Here is an 18,355-nt window from a genome sequence, read left to right on the forward strand (position 1 = left end):
GAGATGAGCACCCAGCCATCTACCAATGGGAAGTCCTCCCCTTCGGAACCACATGCAGCCCGTGCTGTGCTACATTTGCACTACAGAAACACGTCGCAGAGGACCCAGCAGCAGATGAAGAGGTCCGACACAGTGTGAAGAACAGTTTCTACGTGGACAACTGTTTACAAAGCGTTTCGACTCAAGAAGAAGCCGAGGTTCTCCTACTCAAGCTACGCGCCTCCCTGATCAAAGGCGGCTTTGATCTCAGGCAGTGGGCCAGCAGCGACCCGCACGTATTGCGCAGCCTCTCCCCCGCGGACAAGGCTGCCAGCAGCGAGACCTGGATGGCGACCATCCCAGGAGAAGCCCAAGAAATGACACTAGGATTAGTCTGGCGCTTCAAAACAGACTCGCTCCACTATAGACACAAACCCCTGACCACGGAGCAGGGAAGGTCGACGGCGATACCGACCACCAGACGGAGTGTGTACAGAACACTCGCCAGACAATATGACCCGTTGGGATGTATTCTACCTTACACCACCAGGGCAAAGATGATTGTACGAGCACTATGGGACAAGGACCAGGGCTGGGACGACCCAATACCCGCACCCCTTGCCTCCACATGGAGAGAGTGGGAGACGGAGCTCCGCTCACTCCCAGGCGTCAATATACGCCGCAGCTACTTCCCACCCACAGTGAGGCCAGAGACATGCAAGATGGATCTACACGTCTTCAGTGACGCCTCCGAAGTAGCCTATGGATCGGTGGCCTACTTGCGTGCCCAAGAGAAGGGAGGAGAGATACACACTGCTTTCATCCTGGCTCGCTCAAGAATAGCCCCACGAAAGCAACAATCTATCCCGCGTCTAGAGCTCTGCGCAGCCCTAGCAGGAGCGCATCTAGCCACGTTAATCCAACGTGAACTCACCATTCCGGTGCACAGAACAATCTTGAGGTCAGATTCCACGACAGTACTCACATGGATCAAGTCTGATTCATGCAGATACAAGGTCTTCGTGGGAGTCAGAGTCACAGAGATTCAAGAGTTAACAGAAGCAGCGAGCTGGCGGTATGTGGACACCAAACACAACCCAGCTGACGTCATCACCCGGGGAATGTCCCTAGATGACCTCACCCGTCGCAACATCTACAGTGACGGACCAGAGTTCCTCAAGCTCCCGGAAGAAGAGTGGCCTACGCCCACCCCACGGGAAGCGAGAAAAGAGGAGGCTGAGAACAAGAAACCTATGTTCTGTGGACTGAGCACAGTCGCCTCCACAGACCCCAACATAGATGATTGCCTCACCCTACAGAGTGCGCAACTAAAGACATTTCTGCGGCACCACCCAGAGATTCAGCCCACTGCCGACATTTCAGCAGCTGACTACGAAGAAGCAGAACTTCTTCTACTACAACGAGCCCAGAGAGACTCGTTCCCCGACGAGCTAGACTGTCTACAGGGAGGAAAGCCCGTCCCATCAGACAGCAGATTGCTCCACCTGGCACCCGAGAGCGACGCCCATAATCTCATCAGAGTGGGTGGTCGTCTGCGGAGAGCCCCCGACCTACCGGATGACGTTAAGTACCCGATAGTCTTGAACAGCCGACACAAGGTCACAGAGCTGATCATAAAGAAATACGACGAGGATGTGCACCACGCAGGAGCCGAGAGAGTCTTCGCGGAGATCAGACGTCGCTATTGGATACTTCAAGGAAGAGAAGCGGTGCGACGCTTCCAGCGAACCTGTCTAGACTGCCGAAAGTGGCGCGCGCAGCCCAGCATACCCCGGATGGCTGACCTACCTCCCTGTCGCCTCCGACTCGGCGACAAGCCCTTTCACTCCACAGGCATGGACTGTTTTGGCCCGTTGTATATAAAGAAAGGAAGAGGAACCGAGAAGCGGTGGGGTATTGTATTCAAATGCATGACCACCAGAGCGATACATATCGAACTCCTTCCAACCATGAGCACAGACTCATTCCTTATGGCCTTCCGAAGATTCACATCACGGAAAGGAAAACCGTCTACATTGTTGTCTGATCACGGGACAAACTTCAAAGGCGGAGAAAGAGAGCTGAGAGAGAGCTTCCAAGCTATGGGCCCAGAACTTAAGACCCACCTCGCTCCATCCCAGATTGACTTCCAGTTTAATCCCCCGAACGCACCCCACTTCGGTGGAACCTGGGAACGAGAAGTACGTTCTATAAAGACAGCCCTGTACGCCGTGCTTGGGGCCCAGACTGTGGCGGAAGAAGTCCTAATGACAGTCCTCACGGAGATCGAGGGAGTATTGAACTCCAAGCCCCTCGGCTACGTCTCCAGTGATATAGCAGATGTCGACCCAGTCACCCCCAACACACTCTTGATGGGGCGGCTGGACCCCGCGCTACCCCAGACAATGTACAGGCCTGAAGAAGCGAACGGCCGAAGAATGTGGAGGTACAGTCAAGTACTAGCTGACAAGTTTTGGAACAGCTTTCTACTCCACTACCTACCGTCTCTACAGACCCGCCAGAAGTGGGTAAAAGAGAGAGACAATTTGACAGAAGGAACAGTCGTCATGATTATCGACCAGTCACTACCCAGAGCTATGTGGCCGGCTGGCCGCGTAAGCAAAGTGATCACCGGTGCCGATGGCAAGGTCCGAGCAGCTGAGGTGCTCGTCCAAGGGCGAACTTACACACGACCCGTGGCGAGGCTAATAGAACTGCCCAGACTCCCAGACACTATCGATGACGACCATGACCCCATGACTTTGTGAGTTGACTGACCCTTACAGCGGACCTTGAGTGGTAGACAGTGCGGTTAATCTGTCTCTGCTTAGCTAATTAGGTGGGACTAATTAGGGGGCGGCTGTTGTGAAGGATCAGATTAAACCGAATATATATATTTATTTATGGATATATATTTAATAGTATTTGTATATCGTTTGATATCCCTTGTATATTCCTTGTACATATACACTGAATATCCCTTTAGTCTACTAACAGCCCATAATAGTTTCATTCTCTCATTGGACAAGAACTTGGCGCCAGCAGCCAAGCCCCTTGGTTCAAGTTCAATCGTGCCGACGAACATGTCGTTACTAGCCCCGGTTCCGCGTAGGAATACGTCTGGCGAAATACGAATGGTACTATTTGTTCACAGCGCATATATATATGGCGCAAGTAAAGTAGAACTTTCTTTTAGTCCCTTAGCCCTTAGTTCTTTACCCTCCAACCTAGTGGCAAGACGTTAAGCCTCACCCACGATACACGTGTGGTGCAGTATGGTCAACTTGGCCTCAGAATGGCATTGAGACATCGTGTGGATTAATAGTTAAATTGTCATAGTTTGGCACTATACCGTCGAGTGGGACGTATTTCTATTAAGTTAATAATAGTCTATTATGTATGGTGCATCGTTCGGTTAGAGTTATAAAGTGAGCAGTACCCCCATCGTTTCCTCGCGTTATCTAGAGTCTTAACCAGGCTGGGCAGACCACGTGTGGTGCTTTCATCCGAGGAGTTCTGGGCCAGGACGAGTGGACCTGCACATTGGATTACCTTACCCGGACGACGGCGAGCCCTACACGGCTTGGATTATCTACTTGCTTTGGGTGCTTTGATTTATGCCATGGATAACAGCCAACACTGGTGAGTGTTGGAACTACCCCCCGAGAGGAGTCCAGGTGAGACGGCGCTCTACCCCGAGTGAGGTCGCCTCACGTCTCTTCGTTGTGGACCGGCAGCTACCGTCTACAAGAGGGCCCAGCTGTATTCATCTGTGGACCAAGGTTCTGTGGGCACCGTGTTCAGCACTCTGAATTCTCCCAAGAAATCGTTGGCCAGATGGGATATCGCCAGCGGCTCTCCTAACCCCCCCCCCCCTTACTGACTTACAACCAGCGGGACCCCCTTTAGTGTATCCAGCTATAATCATTTAAGTACCATCGCTATAGTTCCCTAAAGAACCAGGTTGTATACTTGCTTCCTGCGTAACCAGAGATTGGACATTCAATGTTGATTTGCCTACGAATACTCATTTGCCTTACAAGTGCATTCAAATCATAAATGTCATTAAGTGAACGTTGTATATACCCTTTGCTATATATTAAATATTCGATTTATACATTTGTGTGGACTTGGTTTCATGGTGGGAAAGTGTTCATCATATCTATATCATGTACTGTGTGGCCAGTAGTTAAAGTACATAAAGCGGTAGTGGTTTAATGATACCATACTTATCAATACAGTCAGGGAATTGTACCCCTCAGTTAAAAGTAGGCAGTTCTGCAGTACCTGCCCTCCCTCCCCCCTCTGAGATTAGAGGTGCGTGGGTGTGTGTGTATATGGATGGGAAAATGGAGAAATTTTTTCATCAGTCTGCATCATTGATTTGGGTATATGGAGATAAATAAATTATATTTTCATCAGTCTACACAGCATTGGTCGTGTGTAGTGTTTGGTGAATTTATTGTATATTTGCACATTCTCTGTGTACTTCACTTACAGTATACTCTATCACTGAGAAGTAGAATTGCTAAATGTGTTTTAGGTTAAGAACAGCAGTGTGTAACTGGTTCAAACAGAATTATCATATAGTAACAAAATGTAGTTTTTATAAATTAGTGTATAGTTTTGACAAGTGTTTAATTCAGCAAAGGTTCTGAGGTGTTCTGATAATTGTGTGTGTGGTTGTGCTAATTGTGTGGTGTTTTGAAACACCGGGCCCTGTTTTCAAACTCGTGCTTAACCCATTGCTTGCCAATGACTTGTTAACACGTCATTCTCCGTCATGCGTAATCTGCCAATGACGCCGTAAGGCGTCTTTGAGATCAATATTTCATATTTTCGTCATGGTATTCACATTTGACCCACGGAGTCTTGGCTGGTGCTGTAGGACTCCGCTCAACTCCGTCCCCTATTCCGTCCGGCCACTCGTTATCGCTCCCGAGACTCAATCCAGACACCGTGGATATCGATCCGTTGCCATAACTCAATAAACAACATGATTTGGACGTATATTAGTATTATACAAACTGGAACTGGATCACCTAGATCAACATCACATAAGTGGGATCTGTTTGCGCCAGTGTGATAGCCCAACGGTAAGAGGAGGCTGACGTTACTCTCAGTCTGTTTGTTTATTATCCATACAAACTGCTCTGATCTATATATCACGCATACTACATAAATGATTTCACGTCGGCCACGGAATTATAAACGACCCCCCCCCCCCCCCCCCCCCCCCCTCTGTTCACCAGCAGATGATAAGTCATAACGTCTAGGACCATGCACAGTTGAAATGTTTTATCTGGCGTCGATCTGTATCAAACTGCATTTGATGATATGCATTTATGGCTATATCTCACGTTCTATGAAATACTGCAGAAAACGATAAAAACATATTTATACTCTAGACCGTATTTTTGTATGAATGTGTGAATGGAAAAGTAAAACGTTCCTACATCCTGAACGATAGATAATTGATGTTGAATGGGCCATAGTAATGTCAATTTAGCAATACAATTTAAAAAGTTATAGCCCTGCAAAGAAGGTGAACATCTCCATAGACAAATAGCGCTGGCAGAGAGGCTACAGCGATGGATATAAGCTCCGGCATGGAATTTAAGCAATCGAAAAAAAAACAGTATTGTGCGTTTCATTATATACATATGTTTCAGTCTTCTCATAAAAAAAATATTAGATTTTTGGGTATTTTCCTGCCTTTGGTCCGCTTTGCATTCACATCTCAAATGAACCGCAGCAGGGTTCACTTGCAAGAGTGAATGAGCTTTCACACCACCCCAAACAAACCGGACTATCCGAGGAAATAGGGTTTGATTAAAGCTTACCGGTATTATAGTTTATCACAGTATCATGAGCATGTCTTTGTCAGTGGACACTGGACATGGGTATGGATGGCTCCAGGTGCTGCTGCGTTAAAGTGCACATCTTCAATACCTATCTGTACTATTTAAAAGCACAGTGCAGGACACACTCAAAGGTCATCGCACCTCAGAGATGGCAGTGGACATGTATGACAGGACAAAGGCCCTATGTAATGGCCTTGGGATTGAGGAACATACTGACAGCCAAAGGAGGAAGCAGAAAAGGATGGACGAGTATGTAGTTGAGTCATCTTGTGGCACAAGCTCAGAACTCAGCTCAGGAGATCAGCTGAGACAGAGACTGTTCTATCCAGTCCTCGACAGAATGCTGCAAGAGCTTGAGAGCAGGTTCTCATGAGTTGGAGAACAATTTATGAGAGGCATACAGGCATGTCATCCAGCCTCAGACCAGTTTCTCTCAGTGGAATTGCTGCAACCCCTCGCCACACATTACAATATCCAACTACTGCCAGAGGACATCACAGTTGCAAAGTGTTTCCTGACCAGGACAGGCAGAGATGCAGTCCCTACTATCCAAAGTTTCTTTTCCATCCTGGATGCGTCTATGCAAAACGCAACGCAGTTCGGTTTCCGGGTTCCTCTGATTGGCCGCGACCCCCATGTGACCCGCGCTAGCACGCCCCCTTATCCACCGCTGCCGCTACAGCTCGCCTGTGTGTTGACGCTCGCCTGTGTGTTGACGCGCGCGCGGAGAAAGTAAACATTACAGTTCTACTTTATAAAATGCTAATTGTAAATATGTTTAAGTCCACTCCACATTACAGTTGTTGCGTGATGCTGCTGAGGCGGTCGTTTCTTGACTGGCGTTGCATAAGATTTACATTTAGTCAGCTAGCTGATAACTGCATAAGCAGCATATTAAGATGACTGCGTTTCTTGACTCAGAGTGGCGGCGCGACAATAGCGTTTCTTGACTCAGGCGTCTATGCCAAATACAGCTGATAACTGCATAAGCAGCATATTAAGATGACTGCGTTTCTTGACTCAGAGTGGCGGAGCGACAATATTATTAAACAAGAGAGCTCTGTCATTGAAGTGGGTGGTGTTACCAACAGCGCGTTTCTTGACTCAGAGTGGCGCGTTTCTTGACTCAGGAAGCGAGCGTCAAAGCCGCTCTGCCGCGCGCGCTGCAACACACAGGCGAGCTGCAGCGGTGGATAAGGGGGCGTGCTAGCGCGGGTCACGGGGGCGTCGCGGCCAATCAGAGGAACGGACGTTAGAACATTCGTTTTTAATAAAAAAAATTACATAAAAAAAGAAAATTTAAAAAATATGTTGTGTACATTTTTTTAATTTTTTTTTATCCTCAAACTAAATCCTCAATTTGATTCAAACTTCTGTTTATAGATTTCGACTGGTCCTAGCATGCTTAAGGCATACAGAATACACAGGATAGGCCTGATGAGCGCATCTAAATGTACAGACCACGATGGTTCTCGCCCAGCATTAAAGCAAACAGTAGCAAGGTCAGACAAGAATCAAGTACTCAAATGAAGCAAGGAGTGAATACGTGAATACTCACGTGAATACTCACGTTAGTAGGTTTATTTGAACAAATGTGTGGTTCAAACCATTTAAAAAATAAAATGACAATAAAATGGAGTGAGATGAAAATAATAAGATGAAAATAAGTAATACATTGCCTTTATAGCCCTATTCGCTCTATACAAGCCCACTTTCTATCGAACTGTTGAGTCATCCAATGAGTCATCCTTTCCATGTCCTGAATTTCTTTAACTTTGTTTAGCCATTGGTTATGTGTTGGGGGACTGGGTTTTAACCAATTAATTGTGATCATTTTATTGGCAGCAGTTAACAGTATTTGAAGAAGATACACACTTTTCCTTTCCTCAATGCCCTCTGGTATTACTCCGAGGATGGCAGTTTTGAAATCTTGTGGAATGTCCATGTCGAATACTTTTTTTTACATCCCTGAATACATCATCCCAGAAGTGACATTTTGGGCATGTCCAGAAAATGTGTGTATGGTTACCTATTTGTTCACCACATCCCCTCCAGCATTCGCTTGTGGGAGTCGTACCTGCTTTAGCAGTCAATAAGGGGGTCTTGAAAAACCTACTGACCTTCCATTTATATTCTCTCCAGGAATTAGAATTAGTCACCTTATGTGCTTCAGTACAAACATCGAACCACTCCTCTTGTGAGATCTCCTGTTGGAGCTCAGCCTCCCACTTCAACTTAATGTATAGCGAGTCGTTGGGGTTCATTGATATTAGGTTTTGATATAATTTAGAATGAATTTTTTGTATTGAAGCATCAATTTGGATATTAGCTATAAAGCGTTCTATAGCAGAAGGGTGTCGAATTTTGTCCCAATCTTCCTAGTTTTCTAAAACATTTCTTAATTGGAGACATCTGAAAAAGTCAGTACTAGGAAGGCTAAACTCCACTCTGAGTTGTTCGAAAGATTTAAGCTGGCCGGAGTGAATAAGTTGGTGAACAAATTTCAGACCCTTTGTCCTCCATCCACTGAATCCTGCATCCAAAGTTGATGGTGTAAAGTCCCCAATGAAACCGATTGAGGTCAGGCCCGATGTTGAAGGCAACCTGAACTCTTTCTGGACCTCTCTCCATATTTTTATCGTAAATCTGGACCACACACCTATTGAGTCCTCCCTTATCTTATGTCCAGAGAATAATAAGGTAGTAAGTTGTTTCTGTGTAGATAAGTCTTTTTCCATTTTTAACCATCTTGATGACAAATCATCTGTAATCCAGGTGTGCAAGGGTCTAAGTTGAGCAGCCCAAAAATAATATTTGGGGTTAGGGAGGGCAAAACCGCCAGCAGTTTTGGCCAGCTGTAATGTTTTGAAATGTACTCTAGGTAATTTCCCCTGCCATATTAAACGTGAGAGTAATCGATTTAGTAAGTTAAAAGTGGGGTTATCAATTGGGATGGGCAGCATTTGAAACGGATACAGTAGTCTAGGGAGTATGTTCATTCTGATTATTTCCACCCTCCCTATCAAGGAAAGAGGCAGAACAGTCCATCTATCCACGTCCTCTCTGATCTTATTGATAAGCCTTGTGTAGTTGGCTTTATACAATTGGTCAAATGTGGGTGTTATGGTAATGCCTAAATATTTAATACCAGTGCTTGGCCATTTAAAAGGGAAGAAGGATCTGGCCTGTTGAGAAATGTTCCCCCCAATAGCCAGTGCCTCTGTTTTGTCTATGTTAATGTCTATGAGTAATAACCAAATGTTTTAATTTTACTCATAAGGCATGGAATCGACCTCACTGGGTCGGATAGGTAGAGGAGGACATCGTCCGCATACAATGAAATCTTATGTTCTTCCCCTCCCACGTTCACTCCCCTGATATTCACCTCTTCCCTTATCAATTGGGCCAGCACTTCTATTGAAATATCGTACAGTACAGGAGAAAGACTGCAACCCTGCCTAACTCCCCATTGTAGGCTGAAGGGAGTAGAAATGTTGCCATTCACACACACAGAGGACTTCAAATCTGAATATAATACTCTAATATAATTAATCAATATTGGGCCAAAACCAAATTTTTCTAAAGTTTGAAATAAAAACTTTCCCTTCTGGGAAAACGCCATCACATTCAAGAGCCTTCGTATATTATTACCAGAATATCTGCCTGTGATGAATCCTGTTTGATCAGGGTGTATAATTTCTTTTATAACTGAGTTCATCCTCCAGGCTAAAATAGTGGTGAGCACCTTTAAATCACAGTTGAGCAAACTTATTGGATGGTAGGACCCACATAGTGTTGCATCTTTCCCTTCTTTGTGTATTACTGTGATAATAGCATCCCCCCACGTCTCAGTGAGTGTTTTTGTCTGGAATGAGTGGTCGTATGCCTTCAGTAACAAGGGGGCTAGAATGTCCACAAATGTCTTATAGAAATCGTTCGAAAAACCATCCGGACCTGGGCCCTCATTCATCAATGTGTGCGTAGAACTTGACCTATTTCCACACGTAAGCACGGAATGTAGAATTAGTGTACGCACAGGGAAGTCGGGATTCATCACACGGTGCGTACGCAGGCTCTATGCTCCTCCATGTTGATGAATACCACTTTGTTCTACCGTCAATGCTCGTGCATGATTATCCATATATGGTCATGAAAATGAGGAAACACCCCCCATGGGATGTGAAATAATGGACTGACCCGAGCGGAACTCTGAGAAACTCCACGAAGATTGTTCACTGCTGTCGAACCAAGAAGACACTATCGCGTATTATGGGATAAATAAAAGGCGGACTTGTAAACGGTGATGTCAGATATCAACGGCTCCCTAAGACCATTGCTGCAATTCTGCCTGGACAGCTCAAAATACTAATAAAGACCGTTCGTTGACCACTGTTTGGCGTTGGTTGTGTGTCATTATAACCGTGCTGTAATATGAATGCCTTTATTAGTTGTGTTCGATTGGCTATATGATTTTTAGAGGCATCTATTTTGTTGTCGGCTAATAAAGACCGCGCTGGAATATGACTGCCTTTTCCCGTGTTGTTTGATCAATACCCAGGGATTAAAGTTCTCCTCAATTTTATTCCAAATCGCAATGGATCTCCCGTCAATTTTCTACCTGCTGCATATGATTTCTAGAGGCATACTACAATCTATTTTGATGTCAGTATTGGGTAGCCTATATAAACAATAATAGAGAGCATATACAAGAACAATGAATCTCACTGCATGTATGATGTAGCCTGCCTTTCAATACATGAACTTGAATTCCATCATGTTTGTGTGCGGGACTCACAAGGCTGTTGTCACAATGGTACCGGTACAGTAATAATTACAGTCCACACAATATCACGATCCATGCCATAGCCTATGTTCTATTAGGACATGGTCTGTGACGACAAATGTTCTAGAATGTTTGAAGATATCATACTCTGACAGCATGCCTATGATCAACAAAAACGCGAACTTGAATCCCATCATATACATAGTCTGTCCACTATAGTGTCATTGCAATGCGTTTTCTATTCTTTCTTATACAGTAAAAAGGGGGAAGAACACTATATTCATATGACTTGTATTCTGCTTACAGCTTCGAAATTCCACTTGTTTCGTTCAACGTAAAGCATTTTAAATATAATCAAAACGTTCCCGTGTTTCTGCGGTCTGCGCAAAATAATAACGAGTTGAGCTTTATGATTTATGATGAATTGAAAATGGGGGACCCTGATGTAAACAAGACGAAAGTTGGTCTGGATCCCCAATTAACAATTGTATGTATTGAGCTGTACTGTACTGTACCCATTCTGCAATCTGTTAATAAACTTTTCAATCAATCAATCAATCAAGCTACGCGGAGCGCAGTCAGTCAGTAGCCTACACCCCGTATATTCCGATAACGCTATATAAACCATGCTGCATTCATTCTGAGAGAAAGATCTATTATTCCAAATGCTATTTATAGGGTTTTGACCATAATTACACTACTGTTGCTATTTTACAATGAACTATAATGAACTACGGTTCGTACAGAACATGCCAGTGTTATTATGCACAGAAGCTCATTTCCTTGTTGTAATAATATATTCTACCACTGGGCGCCAGGTACGCCTGGTCTGACCTGTGCGTAGATGTAAGCACGGAGTCAAGTTCAAATCGAAATTGATGAATCCCACTCTTTGCTTAGAAATGATCGTACGCACAGGGTAAGCACAGATCTGTGCGTAGAACACGTTGATGAATGAGGGCCCTGGACTTTTATTATTTTTGAGATTTCTAATTACTTCTCTGATTTCAAAATCTGTAATAGGTGCTTCTGTTATGGTTTGACACCGACCCCAATCGCACAACACAAGACGGGTATGAGAGTAGCCAAAACAGGGCAATATTTATTATATAGCAAAAAGCGGCACAGTCCCTTTAAGGGAGAACACAAAAAACACTAGAGTCCATGAAATATGAAAACTGCGGCACTGTGCCTTTAACAGGCGAACAGGCTAAGGGACTAGGGGCACTGGAGAGGGGGACAGGGACAGAGGCCCGGAGAGGCGAGCTGGAGACAGGGACAGAGAACCGGAGAGAGGGGCTGGGGACGGGGACAGGAATCCAACGGCGGAGGCCGGGCACCGGGACAGGGGCCCGACGGCGGAGGCCGGGCACGGGGACAGGGGTCCGAGGGAGAACACGCCATCCCCCCGTGGAATAATAATAATAATAATAATAATAACTTCGTTTTATATAGCGCCTTTCAGAGGACCCAAGGTCGCTTTACATAAGGGGGGGGGGGGGGGGGAGATAACAAATTAACAAACATAGTGGACAGACACAACATATACATATAAAGTGAGAAAGTTAGGGGTTGAAGGCCAGGTTGAAGAGGTGGGTTTTGAGCAGTTTTTTAAATGAGTCCAGAGTTGGGGCGGTGCGGAGTTCTGCGGGGAGGGAGTTCCAGAGGGTGGGAGCTGCCACACTGAAAGCTCTGTCCCCGAACGTCCGTAGTCTGGTTCGGGGGATGGAGAGCTGACCAGTGTCCGTGGATCGCAGGGACCGTGACTGAGTGTAGGGGTGGAGGAGGTCAGTGAGGTACTGAGGTGCCAGGGTGTGAAGGGATTTGTAGGTGAGCAGGAGGGTTTTGTAGGTGATGCAGGATTTGATGGGGAGCCAGTGGAGGTGGATGAGGATGGGGGTGATGTGCTGCCAGGGTTTGGTGCGGGTTAGAACCCTGGCAGCTGTTAATTGGGCTGTTCAATCCCTTGACATTATAAGTTATAACTTTAATGGTGTCCGCCATAGGGATGACTTATGTACATTTAGAACTTCTAGTTTATGAATAGAATAGAATAGAATAGAATAGAATAGAAATACTTTTATTATCCCGTGGGAAATTAGACACTGCAAATCGCTCAACATTTAAACATTTAGACAGGACAGGTCACAAATTAGAATAATAACACAATCAAATCAAGTTGCCTAGGATAAGAGTAGAGTAAAATAAAATAGGATGAAATGAAATGATATATACAGAAATATATACAGTAAGAATAACGGATAAGAAAGCAAGGCTTGCGCATTACAAAATAGTGAGGCACTTGACAAAACAGAAAAAATAAAGAGGGGAGGGGTGTGCTGTCTCTAAGTGTAGCATTATCAACATTAAACATTGTTGCAAACCACATAACTATATACAAAAATAATAGAACCTGGATCTCCACATTGTTTAAACACCAACAAGTAAAGCTCTCTCTATGCAACCTTTTCTCAAAGCACGCTGCATATGAGAGGAAAGTAAGCATCCAGACCGACCTATAAGTCGTCCGGGCTTGTTGGTACATTCTAATTAAATTAGAAAGTTAGCAACCAAAAATCTGACCTCCTCAGGGTCCTACCAGCCAGATATAACGCCCTCTAGTATCAGCCCCCGGCCACTTGTGACGCCTCTCATTTACGTAGAATTATGCTGCTAAATGAAATGTTTGCTGTATACAACCCTTTTAATTCAGTCAAATTAAACAAGACAGAGAATTACCATAATAATTATAGAAGTCGCGAGTGAGTATCATCCGTTTCAGACCTTACAAAGTTAGGGTTTATAATTATAATGAGAACGGAGTAGAGTTCTTGTCGGGCCAACACAGAAAAGAAAAATGCGCTGATATTTACTTTGCAGCCTTAAAAGTGTCCATACTCTTCTTCTTTAATAAACATTCTACTGTTATTGATAGTCCCTGTTAAGTTCGGACTGTTAAACCGTCTCACCCCGATCATCCAACGTTTTTCTTCAGCAGCTCCTCTGCGTCGCGGCAAACGCTTCTTCTCTCGGCTACACCTCCACCTCGCCCGGCTATCTGGAGGGACTATTAGTCTGCCAGAGTGTATATCACAGGTTTGTCCGAGCAAAAGTAAGCATTATCATAGTGTATTCGTTTATAAACGCACGGAATAGAGATGTATCATTGGTTAGTTTAGTTTTGGGAGGATCGTTCTGATTGGGTCAAGTTTTATATGGGCATCCGGAAGACGAAAGACAGGTTTCTGAAGTGACATGAATCGGGGCCCCTCTCCCAGGAACATGCTGACCTTGGATGTTGCAACCTTATCAAGCCTGCGCATGATTTTCTGAGTTCTAATGAATGGCTGCAGTGTTTTGTAGCAAGTCTTGTAGCAAGCATAAGCATGACTTCATGGATAGGAGAAATTAGGAGAATTTATGAAATTACACTCACATTTCCCCCCTTTGTGCCATTCTTGGCACACACCTTGGTAATTTCAAACATCAACATCACCAAACTAGTCTCAAGTACTAGGTAGAACAATAAATCAATCATCAATACATCATAATCACACACCTTGGTGATTTCAAACATCAACATCACCAAACTACAGTCTCAAGTACTAGGTAGAACAATACATCAATCATCAATACATCATAATTTCATACTTGGCAGAAAGTAGCATGATAATTCTAAGCATTAATATCACTAAACCAGTCCTAAGACACTATGCACATATGCAGGTAATTGTAAAATGTCGCATTCTTAGGTAGAATAAAAGGAACAATCATAATAAAAATAAAAACAGAAAAGGAAAAAATTTGGTACTGTTACCATTGTTATCCTCCGGACAGTCGATCACCCCTTAGATGAGTAGGGGCGTCGGCATGCCACTTGTCAGAGAGAGGCGCTAATCTCACCCTCATCTCATCTTGATAAGCGATGCGTCATTATGACGTTTGTGTCTCTTTGCAAATGTTCAATGTATCTTATGTGTGGTGAGAAAACTTACACACAATCCTCAGAATCAGACCATGGATTCTATACTACCAGATGACAGGTGCCCCAGTTGACAGGTGACTGTCTCTGGTGGTCGATGGATTCAGAATACAGTGTCCAGGTCTGGGTGGTCAAAGGTGGATTCATGCAGTGTCCAGGTGGAAAACATATTTCTCCAAGCTCTTCACCAGGCAGGAAAGATAGAATCACAAAACAAAAAAAACAGTATCTTGCAGAAAAATCATGTCCTTATACAAACTTATTAAAAAACAAACACATTTTGACAAAACTCTTTCAGTAGAGCGAGTGGAAACCCCTCCTGCGTTGCTCCCTCAGCTCCCTTCCTGAGCCCCGAGTCCTCCAGGCAGCCCCCCGCCTATCAACACTTTTGCGCTTCCACTGGAGACATGGCGATGTAGGAGCTGTTCTTCATGGGCTGGGTGTAAGCCTGTTCTTCATCCTCCGGCGTTGTCGCTGAGTGTAAGCCGTCTCGTCGTTCAGTAGAATCAATACGTTTTACTTCATACTTCTTCTGGCGGTTTCGGCAGACCAGAACAACGAGCACCAACAGCAGGATGACACCCATACCCACAATGACCAACGGGAAGTTAGACACCAGCGTTACAATCAGGAGCATAGTCCTCATCTGTGATGCTGAGTCATCGTCGATGGTGGCCGTCACATTCACATACATGATGGGGAAAATGGTCTCATTGATAAATTTGGTATTGGGGAAGCCAATCACTCTTTTCAGAATGATATTGAGCTGGGCTCTGTTACAGACACGGATGGGAAACCCCGTTGCCGGCTGCAGGTCGAAGTAGGTCTCGTGATCCTCCTTGTTGGGGCTGAGGCCCTCCACAGCGTTTATGTATTTGGGGTCCGCCTGGTAGAAATGGGGGAAGGACATCACGATGGGAGCTCCTTCATAACAAACACTGACTTTTAGCACGCCAGTGCCAAGGCAGTCTCCGGCCGGCACGCAGAAGCCCTCGTTGGTGGGGTTCTCTGTGGGGCTCATCAGCACGTCCGCGGGGGGGGCGAAGCGGTAGGCCTGGATGCCCTTGACTTCCACATCCTCCACGTAGGCTAGATGGATGGACCTGCAGAGTTCAGCGGCGAAGATGTAGAGCAGCTCATTCCTGGACACCAGAGGATGGAAGACCGCCCCGTCTGTTCCGTTGATCATGTTGCTCTGATTGGATGACCAGCATGTCATCTTACTCAGGCCGTTCCACGTGTCAATCTTGCCGAAGTCCATGTAATTCTGCTCTCCCGTGTGAAACACAAACTCTCCGTTTTTCTTCCTCATTAGGCCAAAGTGGTCGTCCACCTCAGGCCAAAAGGTGTGGATTAAAGAGAGGAGGGGGTCCTTGAAGCCCCACAGCACTTCGTGGACGGTGTGCTCCATGAAGATGTTCAGATGTCTGTTTTTCCAAATGCTAAACAAGGCACGCATGAAAAAATGGTACTTGTTAAACTCATTCATTACCGTCACACCTGGGATGTTGACTGTCCTGACGACGTCCACCTCTGGGTTGCCTGCCGACTTCCCAGGGACAAAGACGAAGCTCCTGGGGTTCAGGGCGAATACCTTGGTCCCGTTTTCTAGGAAAGTCACATTTTCCCTGGGTATGTATACCCTGTAAGTATAGGGCCCGATCTGTTTGACCTTGGCCTTGCCGCCAGCCAAAAACACCTCTGGGTTCGTCACGTTGAAGAAATAATACTCCATGTAAACGGGCGTCAGCGGATTCTTCCACCCCTCAAACACTTGGCTATTCTCCGTCAAAGTAATTTCCTTTTTTAACCGGCTGTTAATCATTGTTTGGAAGACTTGAGTTACGACCAAGGCGATGCCCACGATCAGGAGGTGAGCGCACACAATCACGGTGGCGTAAATGGCACAGGATCTCTTAGTCATGGCGATGATGACAGTGGCTTTCCTATCAGCCTAACAACTTTAGATAACTTCAGAAATACCTCAAACTAACGGTTTCAGTCCCGAGCAGCTAATGCTGTTGCTAGCGGTCTCTTCACCCTCTGGAACAGGAACCGGTCGCGCTGAAATGTGTGCTGTAGTGGCTGAAGTCGAGTCCGCCTTTCATATGGTCTTCTCGTGGTTTTGTCTTCTGGAAGATAATAATGGCACTTGAATCAATTTCATAGATGTCGCTTGTTTGTTTCAATCTAGAGAACCACTGTCTTTTCTTCTCAACCTGTTTTCTTATACAAACAAATTGTCAGATGCAGTCAGGTTCATTCTTATTTTACTAGGTCAGCTGATGATGGAGAGATTATGTTACCACGTCCAAAATCAAATGCTTTAAAGAGGACTGTTGTTTATCGTGCCATCAATCATTGGAATAACTCGTCGATTATGAAAAATCGTCGACGAGATATTGTTGTGTCGATTAGTCATTAAAAAAAAGATTTTTTTTTTTTTCTTTTTTTGCACTACCTATCTTTGTGAAAGTGGCTTCTCAGCTCTGGTCCAGCCAGCTGAAGACTTCTTAGCTTAACATAACAGACCGACAGTAAGTTTGGGGGAACTAATGGGATAACTGGGGATGTTGTTTGGTCCTGACAAGAGTCTCAAAGCAACTCTGAGGTCATGCTCAATGTCCAATCTGTTCCTCTGCTCTGTCTTCAGCTGGACCAGAGCTGAGAAGCCACTTTCACAAAGATAGGTAGTTAAAAAGAAAAAAAAAATTATATATATTTTTTGTTTTGTTTATATAATTGGTTTTCGATTAGTCGACTAATCGAAAAAATAATCGACAGATTAGTCGACTACCAAAATAGTCATTAGTTGCAGCCCTACTGCCCACTGAACATAAGTAAATTAAATAGTAAAGTGTCTTTCAAATACCACCTGAGAATGCACTACTTAAATATGTGAGCAAAATATTCTGATGTTGATAATGATGTCTACAATGTTTTACTGTTTTTAGATTATCATTGTTAATTGTGATTGTCATATGTATCTCATGTTATGTTTTGTGTTTTCTGTTGTCTTTCTGTGTGGACCCCAGGAAGACTAGCTTGCCACTTAGGTGACAGCTAATGGGGATCCTTTTAAACAATAAACAATAATAAACAGTATGGCTGCTTGCAGCGTTCTTGAGCTGTACTGTATTGTACCCATTCTGCAATCTGTTAATACAATTTTCACAGATGAAATCAGGATTTATTTTTATATCCCGGACTCGGTCGGCAGGATGGCTGCGTACCGGACTGTGAGTGGATGTGAGATGACAGGTGGTAGGAACAAACCAGGAAGTGAGGATGAGGCAGGAATAGAAGTAGGTGGCGGGGAATTTAAAAGTCAGATGAGTAGGAAAGCTAAACGTAAAAGTAGGAAGCAGCATGATGAACTCAGTTCACATTCTGAATCGGATGAGGTAGTAACATTAAACAGATGAACAAAGTTTGTTTCGTGTTTGATATATATTTTGTGGAATTTTTACCTAAATGGTCAAAATAGCAGTTTTGCTCATCAAAATGTGTTTTGTTTTTTGGTGTTGTCGTGGATTTCGACTGGTCCTAGCATGCTTAAGGCATACAGAATAGACACAGGATAGGCCTGATGAGCGCATCTAAATGTACAGACCACATGTCTCGCCCGGCATTAAAGCAAACAGTAGCAAGGTCAGACAAGAATCAAGTAATCAAATGAAGCAAGGAGATAAGGCTCTGAATACTCACGTTAGTAGGTTTATTTGAACAAATGTACATCCATGGAGG

The 18,355-nt window shown here is 44.7% G+C and overlaps 2 protein-coding genes across 2 annotated transcripts in view; both read right to left on the reverse strand.

Moving 5' to 3' along the window:
- Positions 1-14,082, reverse strand: part of nherf4b (NHERF family PDZ scaffold protein 4b) — a gene marked incomplete at both ends in the record, with an annotated part of 80,082 nt that extends 66,000 nt beyond the window's left edge. Inside the window, one exon of the mRNA XM_084320581.1 lies at positions 14,063-14,082. Within this exon, the coding sequence (XP_084176707.1) occupies positions 14,063-14,082 (20 nt within the window). The remainder of the gene's footprint in view (positions 1-14,062) is intronic.
- Positions 14,083-14,987: 905 nt separating this feature from the next.
- On the reverse strand, positions 14,988-16,532 carry LOC311233036 (lysosome membrane protein 2-like; the record flags this gene model as incomplete). The annotated part of the gene is made up of 1 exon (XM_084319894.1): positions 14,988-16,532. One exon carries the CDS (start codon positions 16,530-16,532, stop codon positions 14,988-14,990), a length of 1,545 nt encoding a protein of 514 aa, XP_084176020.1.
- Between the last annotated feature and the right edge of the window lie 1,823 nt (positions 16,533-18,355).

The sequence above is a fragment of the Notolepis coatsorum genome, assembly GCF_963971535.1.
Source record: "Notolepis coatsorum genome assembly, chromosome: 8".
In the NCBI taxonomy this organism is placed as follows: Eukaryota; Metazoa; Chordata; class Actinopteri; order Aulopiformes; family Paralepididae; genus Notolepis; species Notolepis coatsorum.